Genomic DNA, 25967 nt, shown 5'->3' with positions numbered 1-25967 from the left:
AGAGAAGGAGGAGATGGAGAAGGAGAGACCAGAGGAGGTAGAGAAGGAGAGGCTAGAACAGAGGGAGGAGAGGCAGGAAGAGGTAGAGAAGGAGGAGATGGAGAAGGAGAGACCAGAGGAGGTAGAGGAGGAGAGGCTAGAACAGAGGGAGGAGAGGCAGGAAGAGGTAGAGAAGGAGGAGATGGAGAGACCAGAGGAGGTAGAGGAGGAGAGGCTAGAACAGAGGAGGAGAGGCAGGAAGAGGTAGAGAAGGAGGAGATGGAGAAGGAGAGACCAGAGGAGGTAGAGGAGGAGAGGCTAGAACAGAGGGAGGAGAGGCAGGAAGAGGTAGAGAAGGAGGAGATGGAGAAGGAGAGACCAGAGGAGGTAGAGGAGGAGAGGCTAGAACAGAGGGAGGAGAGGCAGGAAGAGGTAGAGAAGGAGGAGATGGAGAGACCAGAGGAGGTAGAGGAGGAGAGGCTAGAACAGAGGGAGGAGAGGCAGGAAGAGGTAGAGAAGGAGGAGATGGAGAAGGAGAGACCAGAGGAGGTAGAGGAGGAGAGGCTAGAACAGATGAAGGAGGAGAGGCAGGAAGAGGTAGAGAAGGAGGAGATGGAGAGACCAGAGGAGGTAGAGGAGGAGAGGCTAGAACAGATGAAGGAGGAGAGGCCGGAAGAGGTAGAGAAGGAGGAGATGGAGAGACCAGAGGAGGTAGAGGAGGAGAGGCTAGAACAGAAGGAGGAGAGGCAGGAAGAGGTGGAGAAGGAGGAGATGGAGAGACCAGAGGAGGTAGAGGAGGAGAGGCTAGAACAGATGAAGGAGGAGAGGCCGGAAGAGGTAGAGAAGGAGGAGATGGAGAGACCAGAGGAGGTAGAGGAGGAGAGGCTAGAACAGAAGGAGGAGAGGCAGGAAGAGGTAGAGAAGGAGGAGATGGAGAGACCAGAGGAGGTAGAGGAGGAGAGGCTAGAACAGATGAAGGAGGAGAGGCAGGAAGAGGTAGAGAAGGAGGAGATGGAGAGACCAGAGGAGGTAGAGGAGGAGAGGCTAGAACAGAGGGAGGAGAGGCAGGAAGAGGTAGAGAAGGAGGAGATGGAGAGACCAGAGGAGGTAGAGGAGGAGAGGCTAGAACAGAAGGAGGAGAGGCAGGAAGAGGTAGAGAAGGAGGAGATGGAGAGACCAGAGGAGGTAGAGGAGGAGAGGCTAGAACAGATGAAGGAGGAGAGGAAGAGGTAGAGAAGGAGGAGATGGAGAAGGAGAGACCAGAGGAGGTAGAGGAGGAGAGGCTAGAACAGAGGGAGGAGAGGCAGGAAGAGGTAGAGAAGGAGGAGATGGAAGAGGTAGAGAAGGAGGAGATGGAGAAGGAGAGACCAGAGGAGGTAGAGGAGGAGAGGCTAGAACAGAGGGAGGAGAGGCAGGAAGAGGTAGAGAAGGAGGAGATGGAGAGACCAGAGGAGGTAGAGGAGGAGAGGCTAGAACAGAGGGAGGAGAGGCAGGAAGAGGTAGAGAAGGAGGAGATGGAGAGACCAGAGGAGGTAGAGGAGGAGAGGCTAGAACAGATGAAGGAGGAGAGTCAGGAAGAGGTAGAGAAGGAGGAGATGGAGAGACCAGAGGAGGTAGAGGAGGAGAGGCTAGAACAGAGGGAGGAGAGGCAGGAAGAGGTAGAGAAGGAGGAGATGGAGAGACCAGAGGAGGTAGAGGAGGAGAGGCTAGAACAGAGGGAGGAGAGGCAGGAAGAGGTAGAGAAGGAGGAGATGGAGAGACCAGAGGAGGTAGAGGAGGAGAGGCTAGAACAGATGAAGGAGGAGAGTCAGGAAGAGGTAGAGAAGGAGGAGATGGAGAGACCAGAGGAGGTAGAGGAGGAGAGGCTAGAACAGATGAAGGAGGAGAGTCAGGAAGAGGTAGAGAAGGAGGAGATGGAGAGACCAGAGGAGGTAGAGGAGGAGAGGCTAGAACAGAGGGAGGAGAGGCAGGAAGAGGTAGAGAAGGAGGAGATGGAGAGACCAGAGGAGGTAGAGGAGGAGAGGCTAGAACAGATGAAGGAGGAGAGGCAGGAAGAGGTAGAGAAGGAGGAGATGGAGAAGGAGAGACCAGAGGAGGTAGAGGAGGAGAGGCTAGAACAGAGGGAGGAGAGGCAGGAAGAGGTAGAGAAGGAGGAGATGGAGGAGGTAGAGAAGGAGGAGATGGAGGAGAGGCAGGAAGAGGTAGAGAAGGAGAAGCTGGAGGAGGTAGAGAAGGAGGAGATGGAGGAGAGGCAGGAAGAGGTAGAGAAGGAGAAGCTGGAGGAGGTAGAGAAGGAGGAGATGGAGGAGAGGCTGGAAATTCACAGGTGAGGTTAAATAATGATGGATGTGTTAGTCATGATGATGCACAGTTGACTTCAGCCAGAGCAACTGAGAACTCTTCTAAGTTGCCTTCTTGTCTTTCATTAGTTGCTCATTAGTTACCCCTACATAACATGAAATTATGATTGCAAATGCAAAAAACATCAACTTTCAGGAGCGATGCCTCGGAGCACTTTTGTGTCCCCACCAATGTCAAAATCAAACCTACTCCCTTGCTTAGCAGCATGTGTAAAACCAATGTTGCACTGATCTAAACTCAACCAAACAGTGTGCACAAGAGCAAAGTTGTACATATTTGACTAAAAATGAAACACAAAACACAATAAAGGGAGTCCTACCTGCATGATGGAGGATGATGGACTCTGTCTGGAGAGTTCAGTGTCAGCGGACTCAGCATCACATGGCTGTTCTTCTGCCTGAAATGATAAATCATCATTATTAAGCAACTAATCAACAAAACCAAAATCATTAGACCAAATAATAAGAAACCGTTAAAGGAGAACATCAATAATTTACATAAATATCAACATCTGTGAGTATCTGGCTCCAAGTCATATTTTTTCCACATAAGTTGAACTTGGTTCTAGCCAATGTGACGTTTGTGTAGCCTGTTATAATACTGCAGTGATTGTTACAGCTGAAAACAAATGAATATCAAGTGTTACAGGGTTGGATTGACCTGTGATAGAAGTGATGTGAACTATAGAAAGCAAAAGTAGCCCAGTGTTATAAGCTCTATGTAATATATGGTGTGTTGGGACACACTGAAGGGGGGACATGAAACACGCGTGAGTCAGGTCAAACAGCTGTGGAGCCTCCTGCTTACACTAGCTGTGGATGCACAGTTGAACACAATTTTCAGTCTTTAAACAGCTGCATGTGTAGACTCTCTCTCTTCCTCTCTATCCTTCCCCCGATAGTCTGAACGAGAGGAAACTGAAGTCAAACTCAAAGTGTGAACAGAGGAGACTTGCAGTTCAAGTTCTGCGTGCACTGTGCCCCAGGCTGCATGTTAGTCAATTAACTTAGCTAGCGCGAGCTGCTCTGCTAACGTTAGGTAGCTCTCCTTCATGTAAACATTTAGTCAATTAGCTAGCAGCTGCTCTGCTAACGTTAGGTAGCTCCCCCTTCATGTAAACATTTAGTCAATTAGCTAGCAGCTGCTCTGCTAACGTTAGGTAGCTCTCCTTCATGTAAACATTTAGTCAATTAGCTAGCAGCTGCTCTGCTAACGTTAGGTAGCTCTCCTTCATGTAAACATTTAGTCAATTAGCTAGCAGCTGCTCTGCTAACGTTAGGTAGCTCCCCCTTCATGTAAACATTTAGTCAATTAGCTAGCAGCTGCTCTGCTAACGTTAGGTAGCTCTCCTTCATGTAAACATTTAGTCAATTAGCTAGCAGCTGCTCTGCTAACGTTAGGTAGCTCTCCTTCATGTAAACATTTAGTCAATTAGCTAGCAGCTGCTCTGCTAACGTTAGGTAGCTCCCCCTTCATGTAAACATTTAGTCAAGCTAGCGCGAGCTGCTCTGCTAACCTTCGGTAGCCCCCCTTCATGTAAACATTTCACTCCATGACCGAATGCAACGCGGTGAAGTTGCTTTTTTGTTTCTTTAACACACCTACCTGCTATTTGTGAGAAATTACAACTAACCTTTTCGTTGGGGCCAAGCTGCCACTTGACCGCTTCTCTGTGCCGTTCTCTCCCTCCTGTCGAGCCAAGGAGCGCTCACCTCACAGCGACCAAGCTTTGATAAACAAACCGGATCCGCCCTGTGTGTCGCTACCTGAGCTTATGGTGCGTTCGAGGCAACCCGTAACTCGTATTTTTCCGACCTGTTTCTATGGTTACCCGTTAGAACGTACAGTCAAACTCGTAACTTCCCACCTGTGAACTCGTACTAGATCGATCTGCTCCCAGTTCCCAGTTCGTAACTCGTAACTTGCCTGGAACGCTACAAACTCATAACTGGTGACTTGAAGTCGTGACTTACGGGTTAAAAAGCCTGCCTGGAACGCACCATATAATTAAAAAAAAAAAAAAGCGCTCGTTGAGGTGGAGCTGAGAACAGCGGAGTTTCCTCTGCTGCAGCTGATCAGCTGACATGTGGTCAAGGCGTGGCATCAGTGTTTCCCACAGGATTTCAGGACACCATGGCACAACAAACTGAATTTCAGAAACATTATCTTGGCTAACAATGTGGAACAACAAGGTGGATGCACAAAAAAACTTATTTCACCGCTCCATGTATTGATTTTTCGGCAGCTGTCAACAAATGCACATGGCCATGTATTGATTTTTCGGCAGCTGTCAACAAATGCACATGGCCATGTATTGATTTTTCGCTGCGTCTTTGTAAACAGATCCACGTGGCCATGTATTGATTTTTTGCCTTTATTGTAAAGAGCGACATGATGCTGCTGTGTGTAGGAGTCACAAGCCAAAAACCACTGGGTTACCATCAGCCTGGTTACATCAGGCTGAGTTCCACAAATCAGTTTATGCTTCTGTGATTTAAGTAGTTAAATATTAATGAATTAATCATAATTTGCATCCCTAGTCTGTTGGTCTTGGTTAAAGGGATAGTTCACCCAAAATTCAAATTTCACTCATTATCTACTCATGTTGACTAAGAGCTGTGAGAATTTTCAGAGTCCTCCGTTCCTTCTCTGAGTTACGGGGGGGTCCTCGCAGCAGTATTTGTCCATATAGAGAGCCTAAGCGGAAGCAGGAAGCAAGGGAGTAGGTTTGATTTTGACATTGGTGGGGACACAAAAGTGCTCCGAGGCATCGCTCCTGAAAGTTGATGTTTTTTGCATTTGCAATCATAATTTCATGTTACGTAGGGGTAACTAATGAGCAACTAATGAAAGACAAGAAGGCAATTTAGAAGAGTTCTCAGTTGCTCTGGCTGAAGTCAACTGTGCATCATCATGACTAACACATCCATCATTATTTAACCTCACCTGTGAATTTCCAGCCTCTCCTCCATCTCCTCCTTCTCTACCTCCTCCAGCTTCTCCTTCTCTACCTCTTCCTGCCTCTCCTCCATCTCCTCCTTCTCTACCTCCTCCAGCTTCTCCTTCTCTACCTCTTCCTGCCTCTCCTCCTTCATCTGTTCTAGCCTCTCCTCCTCTACCTCCTCTGGTCTCTCCATCTCCTCCTTCTCTACCTCTTCCTGCCTCTCCTCCTTCATCTGTTCTAGCCTCTCCTCCTCTACCCCCTCTGGTCTCTCCATCTCCTCCTTCTCCACCTCTTCCTGCCTCTCCTCCTTCATCTGTTCTAGCCTCTCCTCCTCTACCTCCTCTGGTCTCTCCATCTCCTCCTTCTCTACCTCTTCCTGCCTCTCCTCCCTCTGTTCTAGCCTCTCCTCCTCTACCTCCTCTGGTCTCTCCATCTCCTCCTTCTCTACCTCTTCCTGCCTCTCCGCCTTCTGTTCTAGCCTCTCCTCCTCTACCTCCTCTGGTCTCTCCTTCTCCATCTCCTCCTTCTCTACCTCTTCCTGCCTCTCCTCCCTCTGTTCTAGCCTCTCCTCCTCTACCTCCTCTGGTCTCTCCATCTCCTCCTTCTCTACCTCTTCCTGCCTCTCCTCCTTCATCTGTTCTAGCCTCTCCTCCTCTACCTCCTCTGGTCTCTCCATCTCCTCCTTCTCTACCTCTTCCTGCCTCTCCTCCTTCATCTGTTCTAGCCTCTCCTCTACCTCCTCTGGTCTCTCCATCTCCTCCAGCCTCTCTACTGTCTGTCTCTGTCACCTGACTGAATATGTTGATGCAGGACATATGAACAGATACATGAGGGATACAATGATCATAGAGCTTGATGGTACAGTTATTGCATGAGGAAAAAAGGCTTTTACTTTCACACAATGTGTAATTTATTCCCCGAAAATATGGATGTATAAAATTACATGAGCATCTGAGGTTTTTTTTGTAGGCCTATTTTCCCGACCAATGTTCTTTATTTTTGTTTTTTTAAGCAGTTGCTCCCTTTCACAAAGGACGATACATGGAAATAATAAGCTAGTAGTAAAAAAAAAAACCTTATCTGTTTGCCATTAAATATTGGCTTTTATTCATTATCTGTAGCCTATTGTTGAGGCTCTACAGTTACAGAACAAATGCCGAACATGTTGACAACTTACATTCGCGAGTGACAGCGGGGACGGCCAATCACATGTACGTTAGCGAGAAACGGCCGGACCAATAGGTAGATATTTAGGTTAGAGGTGGGACTTCTAGCAGAGACCGGCTGTTAACCCTTTTTCTGCCATAATCATTTGACTAAACACCACGGACAGCGGACACAGCGGCTGAGTATTGGTAGGGACGTGTCCCTAGCGTCCCTACCCAATTCTACGCCCTTGGCAGGAAGTAACGTCGCCATGGGACCTCAACTCTGAAAAACTTGCCATTCACTTGCATTGGACTGACAATTTTATTTCGCGATCCGATTGAATTGCGCCATGAGAAAAAAATATGACCTCTACCCAGTGTGCGAAATACCCATCAATATTCGGGGGGGTCCCTAACTCGCGATTGTTGCGCAATACCGTTTTTTTTTTCTTTTTATAAAGTAGGACTATAACATTACAATAAGCCAAGAAAATTAGCCTATAGCCTAAAAAGGAGAGGCAAAGTTGTGCATTACAATGCAGAAAGTAATTGATAATAAATAGACGATAATTCAATAAATAAAAGACAATAATTGGCACCACACTGGCGCACTTGAACAATGAATAAATGCCAGGTATAGGAGACTGGCGCGATCAGGGCAATGCAGAAACGAATAGACAATAAATAAAATACAATAATTAAAATGAATGAAAGACACCAAACTCGTGCACTCAAATAACAACTGTATAAATCTGGAGATTAGAGACTGGCGTGCAATTATGTGCACAAGATCCTCAGCCTGCAACTATGACCGATCATGTAGCCTTATCTAACCATCCATCTGGCAAATACGTTTAAACACAGCATTGAACACATCCACAAATCACATTCGTATAACGGGCCATCATGAAAATTGAAAAAGCACAGACAAATAGCTCGCAACAGGCGCCTGGCCAAACAACACCACTGGGGGTTCAGGCCATAGTATGCTGAAGCAGGCTAGCCTCTTACCTCAAGTTATTTTCCTGCCTTAATGTCAAGCCAAGGGTTGCGGTATTTCCATTACCCCACCTGCTTAGGTGTAAAAAAAAAAAAAAAGCAGAGCTCTCGGCCTCAACTTCACTTTCTTCGGCAGAGGGTGGAGAGGAACGGGATCCTCTGTTCTGATAGCGAGTGGGCTCGACTCTTGCGCTGGGCTGGCGCACATGGCTAATTTGCATAATGCGCAGGTGACACGGTTCAGCTTAATGTTAAACGAATAAATGTTTTGAATTATGAATACTGGACATGGTGATCTTAAACACATTTAATTGACCACAATAAAATTATTATATTATATTATATTATTTATTTTTTGACAAGATTGAGACCCCCCTCAGATTTTGCTTTTGAGTCTTTCAGGGGGTCTCAAGGGGTTAATCGGGGGGGTCCGACCCCCCCAAACCCCCCCGTATTTCGCACTATGCCTCTACCTGTTTAAAACATCACGTTTCGACCGAAAAAAGCAGCAGTTTATTGTAAAATGACAACAGGAGAATGTATTTTGTGTGAAGACTGCTCTACGGACTACAGATCTGCTGTCCCACAGAAAATACGTCACCAACTGACACGGGAAAGGGCGGCATGTGGTCGCCATGGTGACGTCACTACGGGACTTGTAGTCTTTCTGGTTACGGATTCTTCCGAATTTTATTCTACAATAGTTTTACGATAACCTGCTGATTTCTCTTCATGAAACGTGATGTTTTAAACAGGTAGAGGTCATATTTTTTTCTCATGACGCAATTCAATCGGATCGCGAAATAAAATTGTCAGTCCAATGCAAGTGAATGGCAAGTTTTTCAGAGTTGAGGTCCCATGGTGACCGTTACTTCCTGCTTCCGCTTAGGCTCTCTATAATGGTTGTCTATGGACACCAACTTTCTTGGTCCAAAAAGACACACCAAAAAACATTCAAATACCTCCATGCTGCTCGTCTGTAATGTCCCTCTTGTATTGAAGCCCCGACATGAGAAATTGTTCTGAAAAAAGTTAAATAAGTCTATATTTTAAGCTTGTTTGTAGCGGAAGCTCCCAGTGTGTCGGTTCACTGCTCTTCCTGTTCCTTTAAGTACCACTTTGAAAAAAAAAAGTTTTGTTGCTTAAGCTTATGTATTCAATCATTATTCAATGATAGCTATACTAAAATTCATGTGACAAAAAAATGCTTCTCACTGTTCTCAGGTCAAATATTTATATGCGATTAAAATGCGATTAATTGCTATTAATTAATTACACAGCCTCTAATTAATTAGATTAATTTTTTTAATCGAGTCCCGGCCCTAAAATTAATACTATTTTTTAACAGAGAATTACGGAATTAATTAAGAATAAATGCCAGTTTTCTTTGTCTATGTACTTAATAAAAGATATTATATCCGTTACTTTTTGATAAGATGTTATTTGATAATAAATCAAAAGCTTGTCGTTTCCACTGGTACTTACATACAGGAAAATACATTCAATAGTTATAACATTATCTAATAACCTTTATAATTAATAACCCTCACTAAGTCAGTCAGTGTAGTATCTGTCTTTGCAGTAAACCAATTGCTTGCACATGCGCAGATGACCAAGTGTGTGTGAAGTGTGTGTGTCTGCCTTACCAGGTCTGACCAGTAGGGGGCGATACTGAGTAAATTTCACTCAAGCACACTTAAGCACACTTGTCAGGTTTTCGTGACTGGTGGGGTAACCCCTGAAAATTTGACAGGGCATCCCTGTGACCTTTTTTACATCAATGCAATGCTTTTCTTGGTGGGAACCAGCATTTTGGTCCCCACCAAAATTTTGGTGCCCACACTGTGAGTGTGCTGTCCGACGGTGGTTCCCACCAAGTAACATAGACAAACACACACACACACACACACACACACACACACACACACACACACACACACACACACACACACTTTTCCTACAGTTGTCTGACTGTTTTGTGTACCTCTCTATCTTCCTGTTGTAGTTAATGGACTCGTTGCTGTTAATTTTGTTCTTTAGCTATTTAAACTGAAAATACACATTTCCCCATTTTGGTCATGTTGAACACATTGTTTTACACGTATCCTAAACTACTGAGGCTCTTCTCAACCATTTCACACCATTAAACCCGCTGTTTACATGTTCTACTCCTCAGCTAATGCTCGATCTATATTCTTCAACAATGTTCTTCTGCTGTCAGTTTACAATGTATTTCAGTAGGCATTAACTTTTTTCCTAATTCAGGAATTTTTCAAACTCTTCTTTGACAATTCAAGTAATTTCCAGCCATTTCATACAAAGTCTCACATCTTCTACTTTTAAATATATTCTCAGCCATTGCTTCGGCTATGTTAGTGCTGGTTCATCAGTTGTCCTTCCTGTCAGGTTAGCTGCAGATTTCAACTATTTAACCATTACATTTAAACATGCAGAATTTCAATGTTTTCTTCTCCCTTTAGCATTTCTACTGCTTTTTACCTTTAAAAAGGCATTCATCTCACACTACAAGTTATATGTTTCAGCTTTTTCCCTCCTAGGGATGAATAAAGTATTCCTCTACTCTCTACTCTACTCTAGCATTAGTCTTTTCAACATTGCTTTAGCAGTTTCGTCAACTAATTTAGCATTAATTCAACAATTTCTTCAGCTCATTCAGCATTGCTTCAGCAACAGCGTTCAGCTGCTTTCAGCATTCACACGCATTTTCTGCAGGAAATGCTATCTTTTTCTAGTTATTATTATTCTGAGTCTTCTTCCCTTTTTCTGTGTTTAACTACTTCTTCATACTTTGTGCTATTTCAACAATTCATATATCAAAACGTGCAGCTTTTTCAGGACATTTATGCTATTATTTTTCTCTTTCATACTATTTATACTTTTTAAAATATTTAACTTTTTCTGCAATTTTTTTCCCATAGGAATACATTGAAACAGTCGTCAAACTCTTCAAATCTTCTGCTTCATTCAGCCTCTAATAGCTTCAGCATACTTTCAGCTACAGACTTCATTCAACTTTTAAACTGTTCACAAACCTTTCAACTATTCAGCTATATCTCAGCTTATTGATATCTTCAACAGTTTCAGATATATGTATAGTTTTAAAATCATTAAAATTTCTGACAAAATTCAGATTTAACATGAAAGTCAATGGGACGGAATGTTCGGACGTTGGCAGTTGGTAGAGTGACAGAGGGTCTAAAAATCCTCTCACATTTTTCTCTCTATCCTGCCAGCACGGCCACAGATTACACTCTACACACATAATTTCGGGCATGCTTGTAGACAAGCTCATCCTTGATCTCTTCATGTGCTCAAAAAACCAGAGAGACGAACACAATTTAAACTGGGAGCCTCCGAGTGCAGCCAGTTCCCTCTCTCCTCCCATTGACTCCCATTCAAAAGTAGGCGCTGATTTTCTAAACGTCCCAAAGTTTCCAACCTGCGACCCAATCAACAATTTTTACTCTAGAAACACCAAAGTGACATGGACGCGTTCAGCAAGGTCTTATGGTTCGGAAAATGTAAACCTTTTGCTCGTACTAAGTACAGATTTGTCGTACATTAGATCTGTTTGAGGGTGTCACAGAGAAGTTAAAGCCTATGGTTAAAGCTGCCACCATACCTTAAAGCCACCAGCCAACAGTTACATGGTAACCTCAACATGGCAACCTCACCATGGTAACCTCACCATGGCAACGTCACCATGGCAACGCACACACATTCTCTCTATTTGACTGTCTGTCGGTCACACACACAAATGGACACACACTGACCATACACACATATCCAACACACACACACACACACACACACACACACACGGACACACACTGACCATACACACATATCCAACACACACACACACACACACACACACACACACACACGCGGACACACACTGACCATACACACATATCCAACTAAAATGTTAATTTTTCTTTCACCACAATCTTCAACAATTCAAATAATTTCCAACCACCTAGATATTGTTTAATCTATATTAGTAATAGTCCAACAATGTATTCATGCTGTCATGTTTAAATATATTTGAGTAGACTTCAGCTTTTCAATTTCTTTATGCTAATCTTCAACAATTTAAATAATTTCCAATCATTTCATACAAAATAAACCTCCTTCTTACAGGTTCCATTTGTTAATCTATTTTCACTTATTACTTTAGCCATGTTAGCACTTGTTTATCTGTTTTCTGTAGCAGTGCTTTTTGCAGCTGACTGCAGACTCCTCAACTGTTAGACTTAATAATGCAGGATTTTCCAACACATTCCTCTGCCTTTTCAACATTTCTACTGCTTTTAGACTAAACACACATTTATTACACTTAAACCTAAACAATTCAGGATTTTTTCCATCACGTCATGTCAATCAGCTTCCTGCTTACATGTTCCTTCTTTTTAATCTATTCTCACTTGTTGCTTCAGCTATGTTACTGCTGGTTCATCAGTTTTCCTTGCTGTGGCTAGCTGCAGATTTCAACTCTTCAACTGTTAAACATCTTCAACATGCAGGATTTTAACATTTTCTTCTCCTTTTTTTTTTTTTTTTTTACATTTCTACTGCTTTTTGTCCTTAAAAAGGCATTAATCTTCAAGTTATATGTTTCAGCTTCAACGTTAGACTTTTTCAACAGTTCTTCAGCTAATTCAACTTTGTTTCAATGATTTCTTCAGCTTATTCAGCATTGCTTCAGCAATAGCGTTCAGCTGCTTACAGCATTCACACGCATTTTCTGCAGGAAATGCTTTCTTTTTCTAGTTATTATTATTATTATTATTATTCTGAGTCTTCTTCCCTTTTTCTGTGTTTAACTACTTCTTCATACTTTGTGCTATTTCAACAATTCATATATCAAAACGTGCAGCTTATTCAGGACATTTATGCTATTATTTTTCTCTTTCATACTATTTATACTTTTAAAATATTTAACTTTTTCTGCAATTTTTTTCCCATAGGAATACATTGAAACAGTCGTCAAACTCTTCAAATCTTCTGCTTCATTCAGCCTCTAATAGCTTCAGCATACTTTCAGCTACAGACTTCATTCAACTTTTAAACTGTTCACAAACCTTTCAACTATTCAGCTATATGTCAGCTTATTGATATCTTCAACAGTTTCAGATATATGTATAGTTTTAAAATCATTAAAATTTCTGACAAAATTCAGATTTAACATGAAAGTCAATGGGACGGAATGTTCGGACGTTGGCAGTTGGTAGAGTGACAGAGGGTCTAAAAATCCTCTCACATTTTTCTCTCTATCCTGTCAGCACGGCCACAGATTACACTCTACACACATAATTTCGGGCATGCTTGTAGACAAGCTCATCCTCGATCTCTTCATGTGCTCAAAAAACCAGAGAGACAAACACAATTTAAACTGGGAGCCTCTGAGTGCGGCCATTTCCCTCCCTTCCTCTCATTGACTCCCATTCAAAAGTAGGCGCTGATTTTCTAAACGTCCCAAAGTTTCCAACCTGCGACACAATCAACAATTTTTACTCTAGAAACACCAAAGTGGCACGGACGCGTTCAGCAAGGTCTTATGGTTCGGAAAATGTAAACCTTTTGCTCGTACTAAGTACAGATTTGTCGTACATTAGATCTGTTTGAGGGTGTCACAGAGCAGTTAAAGCCTATGGTTAAAGCTGCCACCATGCCTTAAAGCCACCAGCCACCAGTTACATGGTAACCTCAACATGGCAACCTCACCATGGTAACCTCACCATGGCAACGTCACCATGGCAACGCACACACATTCTCTCTGTCTGACTGTCTGTCGGTCATATACACACACACACACACACACACACACACAAATGGACACACACTAACTACCACACACACACACACAAATGGACACACACAAATGGACACACACACACACACACACACACACACACACACACACACACTCACCATACACACACATCCAACACACACACACACACACACACACACACACAAATGGACACACACTCACCATGCATACACATCCAACACACACACACAAATGGACACACACTAACTACTACACACACACACACACACACACACACACACACACACACGCACGCACACACACACACACACACAAATGGACACACACACACACACAAATGGACACACACTCACCATACACACACATCCAACACACACACACACACAAATGGACACACACTAACTACCACACACACACACAAACACACACACACACACACACCCAACAAACATACAACCACTTACCAAACACATACACAATTTACACAATTACACACAAACAGACACACGTGCACACACAACAAACACACACACAAATGGACACACACTAACCATACACAAACAGACACACACGTCCAACACACACACATTTCATACAGTTGTCAGGTCAGAACTATTTGTATATCTTCCTCACTCACACACACACACACACACACACACACACACACACACACACACACACACACACTTTTGTATATCTTCCTCACTCTCTCACACACACACACACACACACTTTTCCTACAGTTGTCTGACTGTTTTGTATGTACCTCTCTATCCTCCTGTTGTAGTTAATGGACTCGTTGCTGTTAATTTTGTTGGCTCTTCTCAACCATTTCACACCATTAAACCCGCTGTTTACATGTTCTACTCCTCAGCTAATGCTCGATCTATATTCTTCAACAATGTTCTTCTGCTGTCAGTTTACAATGTATTTCAGTAGGCATGAACTTTTTTTCCTAATTCAGGAATTTTTCAAACTCTTCTTTGACAATTCAAGTAATTTCCAGCCATTTCATACAAAGTCTCACATCTTCTACTTTTAAATATATTCTCAGCCATTGCTTCGGCTATGTTAGTGCTGGTTCATCAGTTGTCCTTCCTGTCAGGTTAGCTACAGATTTCAACTATTTAACCATTACATTTAAACATGCAGAATTTCAATGTTTTCTTCTCCCTTTAGCATTTCTACTGCTTTTTACCTTTAAAAAGGCATTCATCTCACACTACAAGTTATATGTTTCAGCTTTTTCCCTCCTAGGGATGAATAAAGTATTCCTCTACTCTCTACTCTGCTCTACTCTAGCATTAGTCTTTTCAACATTGCTTTAGCAGTTTCGTCAACTAATTTAGCATTGATTCAACAATTTCTTCAGCTCATTCAGCATTGCTTCAGCAACAGCGTTCAGCTGCTTTCAGCATTCACACGCATTTTCTGCAGGAAATGCTATCTTTTTCTAGTTAGGGTGAATGCTGAAAGCATTCACACTATTGTTATTCAAATCTTTATTATTATTATTATTATTATTATTCTGTACACTTCTTCCGTTTTTCGGTCTTTAACTACTTCTTCATACTTTCTACTATTCAAACAATTCATATATCAAAACGTGCAGCTTCTTCAGGAGATCATTGGATCCATTCAACTTTTTCATTATCATTCATACTTTTCAAAATATTCAAACTTTATTGAAAATTTTTTCCCATAGGAATACATTGAAACTGTCTTCAAACTCTTAAAATCTTCTCCTTCTTTGAACTTCAACTGCTTCAACATACTTTCACCTACAGACTTCATTCAACTTTTAAAACGTTCGCAAAACTTTCAAGTATTCACGGTACATTCAACTTTTTCATATCTTCTACCATTATTGATCAGTACCCTTCAACTGTTTATGATCATTTTTTGACAAAATTCAAATTTAACATGCAAGTCAATGGCACGGAATGTTCAGAGCTAGAGTGGTGATGACATCAGCTAGAGTGACAGAGGTTCAAAAAATCCTCTGACACTTTGCTCTCTAACCTGTCACCACGGCCACAAATTTCACTCTGGACACATAATTTTCCCCCACTTTGGTAGACAAACTTGTCCTGTGTCTCACAGTGTGCTCGAAAACGCAGAGAGGCTAACAGAATTTAAACTCGGAGCCTCTAAGTGCAGCCAGTTCCCTCTCTTCCTCTCATTGACTCCCATTGTAAAGTAGGAGCAGATTTTCTGAGAAAAGCAGAAATGACCTCCTTATCTTTCCTGCGACGGTGAGAAAAGTTTTTGCCCTACAAACATTTAATGCACATTGGCTCGCTCAGGAAGGTCTCCTTGCCCCGATAGTCATGACCACATTCTGGTAAGAGGTACGGTTCTCTTTTCAGAGGCTGTTGTTCGGAGCTGCACAGAGCTCAAATCTCACTGCTCTGCTCTGTGTGGTGCAGACAGAGAGAGAGAGACACACACACACACACACACACACACACACACACACACAGACAGAGAGACACACAACCACAGAGACACACAACCACAGAGACACACTGGCTTACAGCTCATAATCAGCCTCTAAATGAGTTCATATCTTTGAGGGGAATTTTTAAACATCTCTAATAATTTATTTCTCTTACATACATTTCAGTTTATTCTTGTAATGGAGATTTCAGGATTTGGAGCTTCTTCATGTCCTGACTTTCCTCTTTAACCCTTTACTTTGAAGGACTTGAACTTTTTCTCATTAATTCCAACAATTCAGACCATTTAAGGACTTTCACATTTTTCATTTATGAATGTATATCTTCACACTCTTTTTTTAAACGTATCTTAAACAATTCTGGCATCATTCAGTCTCTTTCTTTCTTTCTTTCTTTCTTTCTTTCTACTCCCTTTCTCTTTCTTTTTACTTCATTCCTTGTTTCCTTGTTTCTACCCCATTTCTATATATACCCCAGTTCTCATAATGGATATTTCAGGATTTGGAGCTTCTTCATGTCCTGACTTTAGACTTTTCCACCTTCAATCCTTACATTTTACTTTGAAGGACTTGGACTTTTTCCTCATTAATTCCAACAATTCAGGCCATTTCTCAACCATGTAAGGAGTTTCATATTTTTCATTTATAAATTTATATTTTCACACTATTTTTTACACTTAAACAATTCTGGGATTTGCATCCATTCCCTATCATTCAGTCTCTTGCTTACAAGTTATACACTTCAGGTATTGCTTCGTTTTTATACATATTTGTTCAACAAATACTTTCAAGCTCTTAATATATTTATTCATTTGAGTAGACCTATTTTTTCCACACCAATCTTCAAAAATTCAAGCAATTTTCCAACATCCTTCTTATAAGTTCTTCTTTTTATTTTTTTTCTCACCTATTTCAGATTTCAACCATTCAACTGTTAAACTATAAAGATGCAGGATTTCTACATTTTCCTCAAACTTTTTATTAACATGTTTAACTTTTACCCTTCAGATATGTTGTAGTTATTTTTAGTTATTCTGCCCTTTAACGGATTGTAACTACTTCTATATTATTCTACTTTTACACTTCAGATATTGTTTCATCTATATTAGTAATGGTTCAAAAAAAAAATTCTAACTGTTTTAAATAACAACAAATGCATCCATTCCATATCATTCAGCCTCCTGCTTACAAGTAATTTTCCAAACATTTCTTACAAATTCAACTTCCTTCTTATAAGTTTTACTTTTTAATCTTTTCTCACGTATTTCAGATTTCAACCCTTCTACTCTTACATGCTCGACTTTTAGCCTTCAGATATGATGTAGTTATTCTAACTTATCCTTCCCTTTAAAGGATTGTAACAACTTCTATGTTATTTTACTTTTATTCCTCAGATATTCTTTCATAAATTAGTAATGGTTCAACAATGTTTTCAAGCCACCAGTTTTAAACTTCTTTGAGTAGACTCAAGCTTTTCAATTCATTCATACTATTCTTCATTAATTCAAGTAATTACCACCCATTTCATACATCCTCCATCTTTCATCTTCTACTTTTACTATTCAGATATTGTTTAATCTACATTAGTAATGGTTCAAAAAATGTTTTCAAACTGTTTAAAATAAATCTGAGTGCACTTTAACCTTTCAATTCATTCATACTATTCTTCACTAATTCAAGTAATTAGCACCCATTTCATACATCCTCCATCTTTCATCTTCTACTTTTACCATTCAGATATTGTTTAATCTACATTAGTAATGGTTCAAAAATGTTTTCAAACTGTCAGTTTTAAGTAAATCTGAGTAGACTTCAGACTTTTAATTTCTTCATACTGATCTTCAACAATTCAAGTAATTTCAAACCATTTCATACTCTTCATATATTATTTCATCTCTTCAAGATTTCTTCAGCAGTTTCTTAACTTAATTCAGCATAGTTTCAACAATCTATTCAGCTCATTCAGCTTCTAGCTTTCAGCATTCACCCGTATTTCCTTCAGGAAATGCATTCTCTAGTTCTTACTTCTTCTTCCCTTTTTCGGTCTTCAACTACTTCTTCATACTTCATAACATTCATACAATTCATATATCAAAACGTGCGTCTTCTTCAGGAGATTATAGGATGTATTCAACTTTTTCATATCATTCATACTTTTCAAAATATTCAAACTTTATTGAAATTTTTTTCCCATAGGAATACATTGAAACGGTCTTCAAACTCATCAAATCTCCTCCTTCTTTGAACTTCAACTGCTTCAACATACTTTCACCTACATACTTCATTCAACTTTTAAAATGTTCACAAAACTTTCAAGTATTCACGGTATATTCAACTTTTTCATATCTTCTACCGTTATTGATCAGTACACTTCAACTGTTCATGATCATTTTTTGACAAAATTCAAATTTAACATGCAAGTCAATGGCACGGAATGTTCAGGGGTAGAGTGGTGATGACATCAGCTAGAGTGACAGAGGTTCAAAAAATCCTCTGACACTTTGCTCTCTATCCTGTCACCACGGCCACAAATTTCTTTCTAGACACATAATTTTCCCCCACTTTGGTAGACAAACTTGTGCTGTGTCTCACAGTGTGCTCGAAAACGCAGAGAGGCTAACAGAATTTAAACTGGGAGCCTCTAAGTGCAGCCAGTTCCCTCTCTTCCTCTCATTGACTCACATTGTAAAGTAGGAGCAGATTTTCTGAGAAAAGCAGAAATGACCTCCTTATATTTCTTGCGACGGTGAGAAAAGTTTTTGCCCTACAAACATTTAATGCACATTGGCTCGCTCAGGAAGGTCTCCTTGCCCCGATAGTCATGACCACATTCTGGTAAGAGGTACGGTTCTCTTTTCAGAGGCTGTTGTTCGGAGCTGCACAGAGCTCAAATCTCACTGCTCTGCTCTGTGTGGTGCAGACAGAGAGAGAGAGACACACACACACACACACACACACACACACACACACACACACACACACACACACACACACACACACACACACAGACAGATAGACACACAGACACAGAGACACACTGGCTTACAGCTCATAATCAGCCTCTAAATGAGTTCATATCTTTGAGGGGAATTTTTAAACATCTCTAATAATTTATTTCTCTTACATACATTTCAGTTTATTCTTGTAATGGAGATTTCAGGATTTGGAGCTTCTTCATGTCCTGACTTTCCTCTTTAACCCTTTACTTTGAAGGACTTGAACTTTTTCTCATTAATTCCAACAATTCAGACCATTTCTCAACCATTTAAGGACTTTCACATTTTTCATTTATGAATGTATATCTTCACACTCTTTTTTTACACGTATCTTAAACAATTCTGGCATTTGCATCCATTCCACATCATTCAGTCTCTTTCTTTCTTTCTACTCCCTTTCTCTTTCTTTTTACTTCATTCCTTGTTTCCTTGTTTCTACCCCATTTCTTCAACAGACTCTTCAACTGTTACATTTAATAACGCAGGATTTTCCAACATGTTCCTCTTTCATTTCAACATTTTTACTGGTTGTAGACCTTTGACACATTTTTTCTTTTCTTTCTATTATCTAAATCAGTTCAGGTATTTTTCCACCATGTCATGTGATTCAGCCTCCTGCTGTCATGTTATACGTTTCTACTTGAGATATTGTTTAATCTATATTAGTAAGAGTTCAAAAATGTTTCCAAGCTGTCAGTTAAACTTATTTGAGTAGACTCAAGCTTTTCAATACATTCATACTATTCTTCAACAATTCAAGTAATTTGCACCCATTTCATACATCCTCCATCTTCAATCTTATACTTTTATTCTTACGATATTGTTTCATCTATATTAGTAATGGTTCAACAATGTTTTCAAGCTGTCAGTTTTATATACGAGTAGACTTCAGCCTTTCAATTTATTCATACTAATCTTCAACAATTCAAGTTGAAATCACCTATTACCTATTACAAAGCCATGGATTTTTACATTTCCCCTTAAATGACTTAAATGTTAATTTTTTCATACTAATCTTCAAAAATTCAAGTAATTTTCCAAACATTTCATACAAATTCGACATCCTTCTTATAAGTTTTTACTTTTTAATATTTTCTCACCTATTTCAGATTTCAACCATTCAACTATTAAACTATAAATTTGCCGGATTTCTACATTTTTCTCAAACTTTTTATTAAGATGTTTAACTTTTACCCTTCAGATATGTTGTAGTTATTTTTAGTTATTCTGCCCTTTAACGGATTGTAACTATTCTACTTTTACACTTCAGATATTGTTTCATCTATACTAGTAATGGTTCAAAAAATGTTTTCAAACTGTTTCAAATAAATTGTGCACTTTAACCTTTCAATTCATTCATACTATTCTTCACTAATTCAAGTAATTAGCACCCATTTCATACATCCTTCATCTTTCATCTTCTACTTTTACTATTCAGATATTGTTTAATCTACATTAGTAATGGTTCAAAAATGTTTTCAAACTGTCAGTTTTAAGTAAATCTGAGTAGACTTCAGACTTTCAATTTCTTCATACTGATCTTCAACAATTCAAGTAATTTCAAACCATTTCATACTCTTCATATATTGTTTCATCTCTTCAAGATTTCTTCAGCAGTTTCTTAACTTAATTCAGCATAGTTTCAACAATTTATTCAGCTCATTCAGTTTACAGCTTTCAGCATTCACCCGTATTTCCTTCAGGAAATGCATTTTCTAGTTCCTGTTATGTTTCTGCATTAGTGTGTGTGTGTGTGTGTGTGTGTGTGTGTGTGCGCGCGCGCGCGGCACTTTTCTTAAATTTAATTTTAGATTTTGTTTGTGTTCTAACACTGAATTATTTGCAAAAGTACTATAAATGTTATCATTGTTGCTGTTAATGTTAGACACAGATAATGCCAGTCATGAGAGTGAGGAGGAGAGAGGGACAGATGAGGAGGGACAGGAGAAGGAGGAGGAGGAGAAAGAAGAGGAGGGGGAGAAAGAGGATGATTTAACAGGGAGAGGAGAAAGAAGATGAAGAGGAGGAGAAAGAAGAGGGGGAGGAGAAAGAAGAGGAGGAAGAGGAGTAGAAAAAGGAGGATTAAACAGGGAGAGGAGAAAGAAGAGGGGGAGAAGAGGGAGGGAGGGAGAGAGAGAGAGAAAGGAGGAGCAGCAGTTTGTACAGTATATTGAACAGGTATTTTTTCACACACACACACAGTAGTTTTGTTGGTTGAAAATAAAGTATTTGTGTTTAAATTAAATTACGGTTCTACTTGTGCCCTTCGTGCGATCGGATAAAAGGCCTCTCCAAACCAAGCTCCCGGGCTGAATTTCAACCCCAGCCCGCCCCTGACGGAAGTAAACTCCTTTAATGTCATGTGACCATGAGCTGAAGCTTCCTTCCTGTGGAGCCCAGTGTTGATGTTCATGAGCCTCAGTGCACGTCTGTCTTGCCTTGCCTCAGTGTCTTCACAGTGATATCATCAAACCAACACTGTTCTCTGAGCTACAGGACTTCATCATCATCATCATCAGCTCCCACATAAATCATGTGACTATAGGACCGCTTTCCTCCATCTGCGCTACTGCTACTGCGATTAGGAATATCCTCTCCCAGAGTGATGCTGAGAAACTGGTGCATGCATTTATCACTTCTAGGCTAGACTACTGCAACTCTCTCCTGTCAGGATGTCCAAAAAACTCTCTAAAGAGTCTCCAGCTGGTCCAGAATGCCGCAGCGAGGGTTTTGACAGGAGTTAGGAAGAGAGAGCACATCTCTCCCACTTTAGCTTCTCTCCACTGGCTTCCTGTAGGATTTAGAATAGACTTCAAAATCCTTCTGCTGACTTATAAGGCTCTTAATGATAAAGCTCCATCCTATCTGAAAGAACTAATCATTCCCTACTGTCCTACCAGAGCACTCCGCTCCCAGAATGCAGGTCTATTAGTGACTCCCAGTATCTCTAAAAACAGACTGGGAGGTAGAGCCTTCAGTTACCGGGCTCCTTTACTGTGGAACCAGCTCTCTCCATGGGTCAAAGAGGCAGACACTCTAACTACATTTAAGTCTAGACTTAAAGCAGAAGTAAGCGATATATTTGTGTTACTATAAGTCTTAAATAGTTATATCTTCAGACAGCAATCACTTCTATAGAGTGTTTGGACTGAAACACGGGTCTGTCAGTCACTCTGCTCTGCTCTGAGCCGAAGAGAAAACTTTTCTCGTATCCTACAGTTTTTATCCAATGAGGAGAGAGAACGGCATGCAGGGCTGTGTGTGCAGCCAAGGGATGCCGTGATTATAGGGATGTTCCGATACCACTTTTTCACTTCCGATACGATACCGATATTGCAGCCTTCAATGTCGGCCCGACACCGATATTGATCCGATATTAGGGGTGGTGAAAAAAAAACGATTATTGATATTTTTCAAATTCTAATACAAAGGAGATCCTCCTGTTGCTGACTGACAGGCTGCCGCTGTCATGTTCTTCTATGGGACAGACAGTAGTGAGATTACTTTTGAACTGTAAAATATAAAAAAATAAACCTTATTTACAACTGTTATTGAATTACTGTATGTACATCAATGTCAAACAAAAGGCAAAATCTTCTTGCTTCAAGGTTTTATTTGTCACTCCAAATTGAAGATTAGCCTAAAACCTGCCCAACAGTAAAAATGTCATACATAAAATAAAAAGAAGAGTAAAGCAATATATTAAGCAGCAATATTTAAGCATCAAAGATGTTTAATCAAACCCACATAGTTTGAAACAACGTTCAAAACACACAGCCAGTGTCACAACTAAGCATAAAGCCTGCTAGCTTAATGCTAACCTATAATGTAAAACGCCATAGACGGGCTAACAGAAATTAGCATCGTTAATTTAATTCTGGCTTTAGCACTGTTGTGAGCAACCACATGTTGTGTGCCCGGTGTGAACGAACCGTAACACGGCACAACATGTGGACCAGCTGGTCTTTGACCACCGACCCCGTCGGTAGTTAATTTGAACTGTACATTTAGAGCAATATAGCGCATTTACCGTTTATTAGCGGGCAAGCCCGACCTGTCCATGCACCCGTGTCTGTGTGTGTGTGTACACGTACGTGTTTGTAGCCTACGTGCCACACAGCCGACTTCACTTCTCCTTGCTACAATCACACACACGCTGTTGTTGTTGTGATCATGTGATCTCTGCATGCTGGAGCCGGCCGCTCTTCTTCTCTGGCGGGCGGCGCACCAACATTAAGGTGCATTACGCCACCTACTGTGTTGGAGTGTGAACGAGAGTCACCTATTCATATGGGACAGAAGTGCTGGAGCGGAATAATGGACTGCTTTTATCGGAGCGTTTATATCGGAGATTTTAGATGCAGTCCGATATAATCCGATATTCGTTTTTTTGGCTGATATCGGACATAAATCCGATATCAATATCGGATCAGGACATCCCTAGCTGTGAATGTGGTGACGTAGGCAGGGACGAGGACTGTTATGGTGCGTTCAAGGCAGCCTGTAACTCTTGTTTTTCCGACCTGTGAAGTCGTACCAGTTTGATCTGGTACGAGTTCACGGGTCAGAAGTTACGAGTGGCCGTTATAGTGACTTTCACAGGTAAAACAGGTCGGAGAAACACGAGTGGGTTGCCTGGAACGCTACAAAGTCGTAAGTTGTGACTTGAAGCTGTAATTTACGGTTTCAAAAGCCTGCCTGGAACGCAGCATTAGCCAAAACGACCGGATCGCTTACTTCTGCTTTAAGACCTTCCTTTATGACAGGGCTTTTAGTTAGGGCTGGTTCAGGTAGCTCTGAACCATTTTATAGCTACGCTGCTATAGGCTTAGACTGCTGGGGACACATCTGGTTACACAGAGCCCTCTCCTCTCCTCTCCTCTCCTCTCCTCTCCTCTCCTCTCCTCTCCTCTCCTCTCCTCTCCTCTCCTCTCCTCTCCCCTTTGAACTGAACACAGACAAAAGTCCAACAGGTCCAGTCAGTGAACTCACCTCAGAGTCTCCAGTCTACAGTTTGGACTCTCCAGTCCAGCACAAAGAACCTTCGCTGATGAATCACTCAGGTTGTTTTTACTCAGGTCCAGTTCTGTCAGGTGGGAGGGGTTGGACTTCAGAGCTGAGGCCACGACTTCACAGTGACTCTCTGAGAGTTGACAACCAACAAGTCTGTGAAGAGAGAAAATATCAAATGTGTCAGAATCAAATCAGATGAAAGCTGCAGTAAAAACACAGTCTGATTTTCATCTTCTCTGACTGAATTTGTCAGGACACAATGATCCTCATCACTCTCACAGGATGGACGGGACCCTGAAGCAAAGCCTGCTCACTCTATATTATCCCTGACATAATGTCAAACAAAAAATAATGAGAAAAAAAAGAAAAACTCTGTTTATGTGAACTACTGATCTAAACTACGGATCAATAATTATATTGATCATGTCTGGACTCACCGAGCCTTCCTGCAGTTCCTCACAGCTGGGATCAGTCTCTGTCGTCCCTGAGCTGATGTCTTGTACTTCTCCAGGTCCAACTCGTCCAGAACCTGCTCTGACATCTGCAGCATGTAGGCCAGAGCTGAACACTGGATCTCAGAGAGTTTCTTCTCTGATCTGTTCTCTGACTTGAGGAACTGTTGGATCTGCTGATGAACTGACTGGTCCTTCATCTCCGTCAGACAGTGGAAGATGTTGATGCTTCTGTCAGGAGAGATTTCATCTCTGTCAAGCCTGTAATAACTGTCCCCAGTCTTCATCTTCTTCAGGTTGTTGATGGTTCTCTGGATGGTTTCTGGACTGTTGTCTGTCTGGCCCAGCAGACCTCCTAACAGCCTCTGGTTGGACTCCAGAGAGAGGCCATGAAGGAAGCGAACAAACAGGTCCAGGTGACCGTTTCTACTGCTGAGGGATTTCTGCATGGCTCCCTGCAGGAAGACATCCAGGGTTAGAGGACTGTTTTTGATCTGTGGAGGACTGCTTGCATTGAATCCAAAAAAATTCTGAACATTCTTAAACAAAGACTTCTGTTTTGGTTTCTCTCTCTGTTTGTAGTTTTCTTCTTTTTCTTCTTTGCTGCCGCTGCCACTGCTGCCACCGTCTTTTTCTGCTAAGGAGAAGTCACTGAAATAATGTTCCCTGACTTGTTCTCCCAAGACGTTCTTGAGGACCTGTGTGTTCCTGTTGGTGAAACAGTGGAACATGTAGACTGCAGCCAGAAACTCCTGAACACTCAGATGAACAAAGCAGTAGACTGTTTTCTGGAAGATCACACTCTCTCTTTTGAAGATCTCAGTACAGAGTCCTGAGTTCACCGAGGCCTCTGTGACATCCAGACCACACTGCTCCAGGTCTTCTTGGTAGAACATGATGTTTCCTTCCTCCAGCTGTTCAAACGCCAGCCTCCCCAGCTTCAGAAGAACTTCCCTGTCGGCCTCCATCAGCTCCTGTGGACTCGTCTCATGTCCTTCACCGTACTTGTTCTTCTTCCTCTTTGTCTGGACCAGCAGGAAGTGTGAGAACAGGTCAGTGGTGGTCTTGGGCAGCTCTCCTCTCTGGTCTGTGGTCAACATGTGCTCCAGAACTGTAGCACTGATCCAGCAGAAGACTGGGACTTGACACATGATGTGGAGGGTCCTGGACGTCTTGATGTGTGAGATGATTCTTCTGGACAGATCTTCATCACTGGACCTCCTCCTGAAGTACTCCTCCATCTGGGCGTCAGTGAAGCCTCGGACCTCTGTCACCCTGTCAACACATGTAGGAGGGATCTGATTGGCTGCTGCAGGTCTGGAGGTGATCCAGACCAGAGCCGAGGGAAGCAGATTCCCCTGGATGAGGTTTGTCAGCAGCACGTTGACTGATGACGTCTGTGTGACATCAGACACAACCTCCCTGTTGTTGAAGTCCAGTGACAGTCGGCTTTCATCCAGGCCGTCAAAGATGAAGAGAAGTTTACAGACAGCCAGCTGCTCTGCTGTGACCTTCTGTAATGTTGGATGGAAAACATGGAGCAGCCCGAGAAGACTCAACCGCTGATCTCTGATCAGGTTCAGCTCCCTGAACGAAAGCAGAACCAGCAGACTGACATCTTGGTTCTCCAAGCCCTCGGCCCAGTCCAGAGTGAACTTCTGCACCGAGAAGGTTTTTCCAACGCCAGCGACGCCGTTGGTCAGAACCACTCTGATGGGTCTCTGTTTCTTTCTGACTCTCTTTTGGTGATGCAAACATTTTGGGAGCTTACGTTTCATTTTGTCAGAAACATCGTAAAA

The 25967-nt window shown here is 41.6% G+C and overlaps 2 protein-coding genes across 2 annotated transcripts in view; both read right to left on the bottom strand.

Moving 5' to 3' along the window:
- LOC146986584 (uncharacterized) overlaps nt 1-25967 on the bottom strand; it is a 387075-nt gene that overhangs the window by 246157 nt on the left and 114951 nt on the right. The gene's annotated exons all lie outside the window — the stretch shown is intronic.
- LOC146986590 (NLR family CARD domain-containing protein 3-like) lies at nt 24150-25946 on the bottom strand. Its single transcript, XM_085780411.1, has one exon. It carries the CDS (start codon nt 25944-25946, stop codon nt 24150-24152), a length of 1797 nt encoding a protein of 598 aa, XP_085636537.1.

Source organism: Trachurus japonicus, chromosome 6, assembly GCF_045865225.1.
Source record: "Trachurus japonicus isolate A0001 chromosome 6, Traja_1.0".
In the NCBI taxonomy this organism is placed as follows: Eukaryota; Metazoa; Chordata; class Actinopteri; order Carangiformes; family Carangidae; genus Trachurus; species Trachurus japonicus.
The sequence above is the reverse complement of the archived record's forward strand: the minus strand, read 5'-3'. Positions and strand labels throughout refer to the sequence as shown.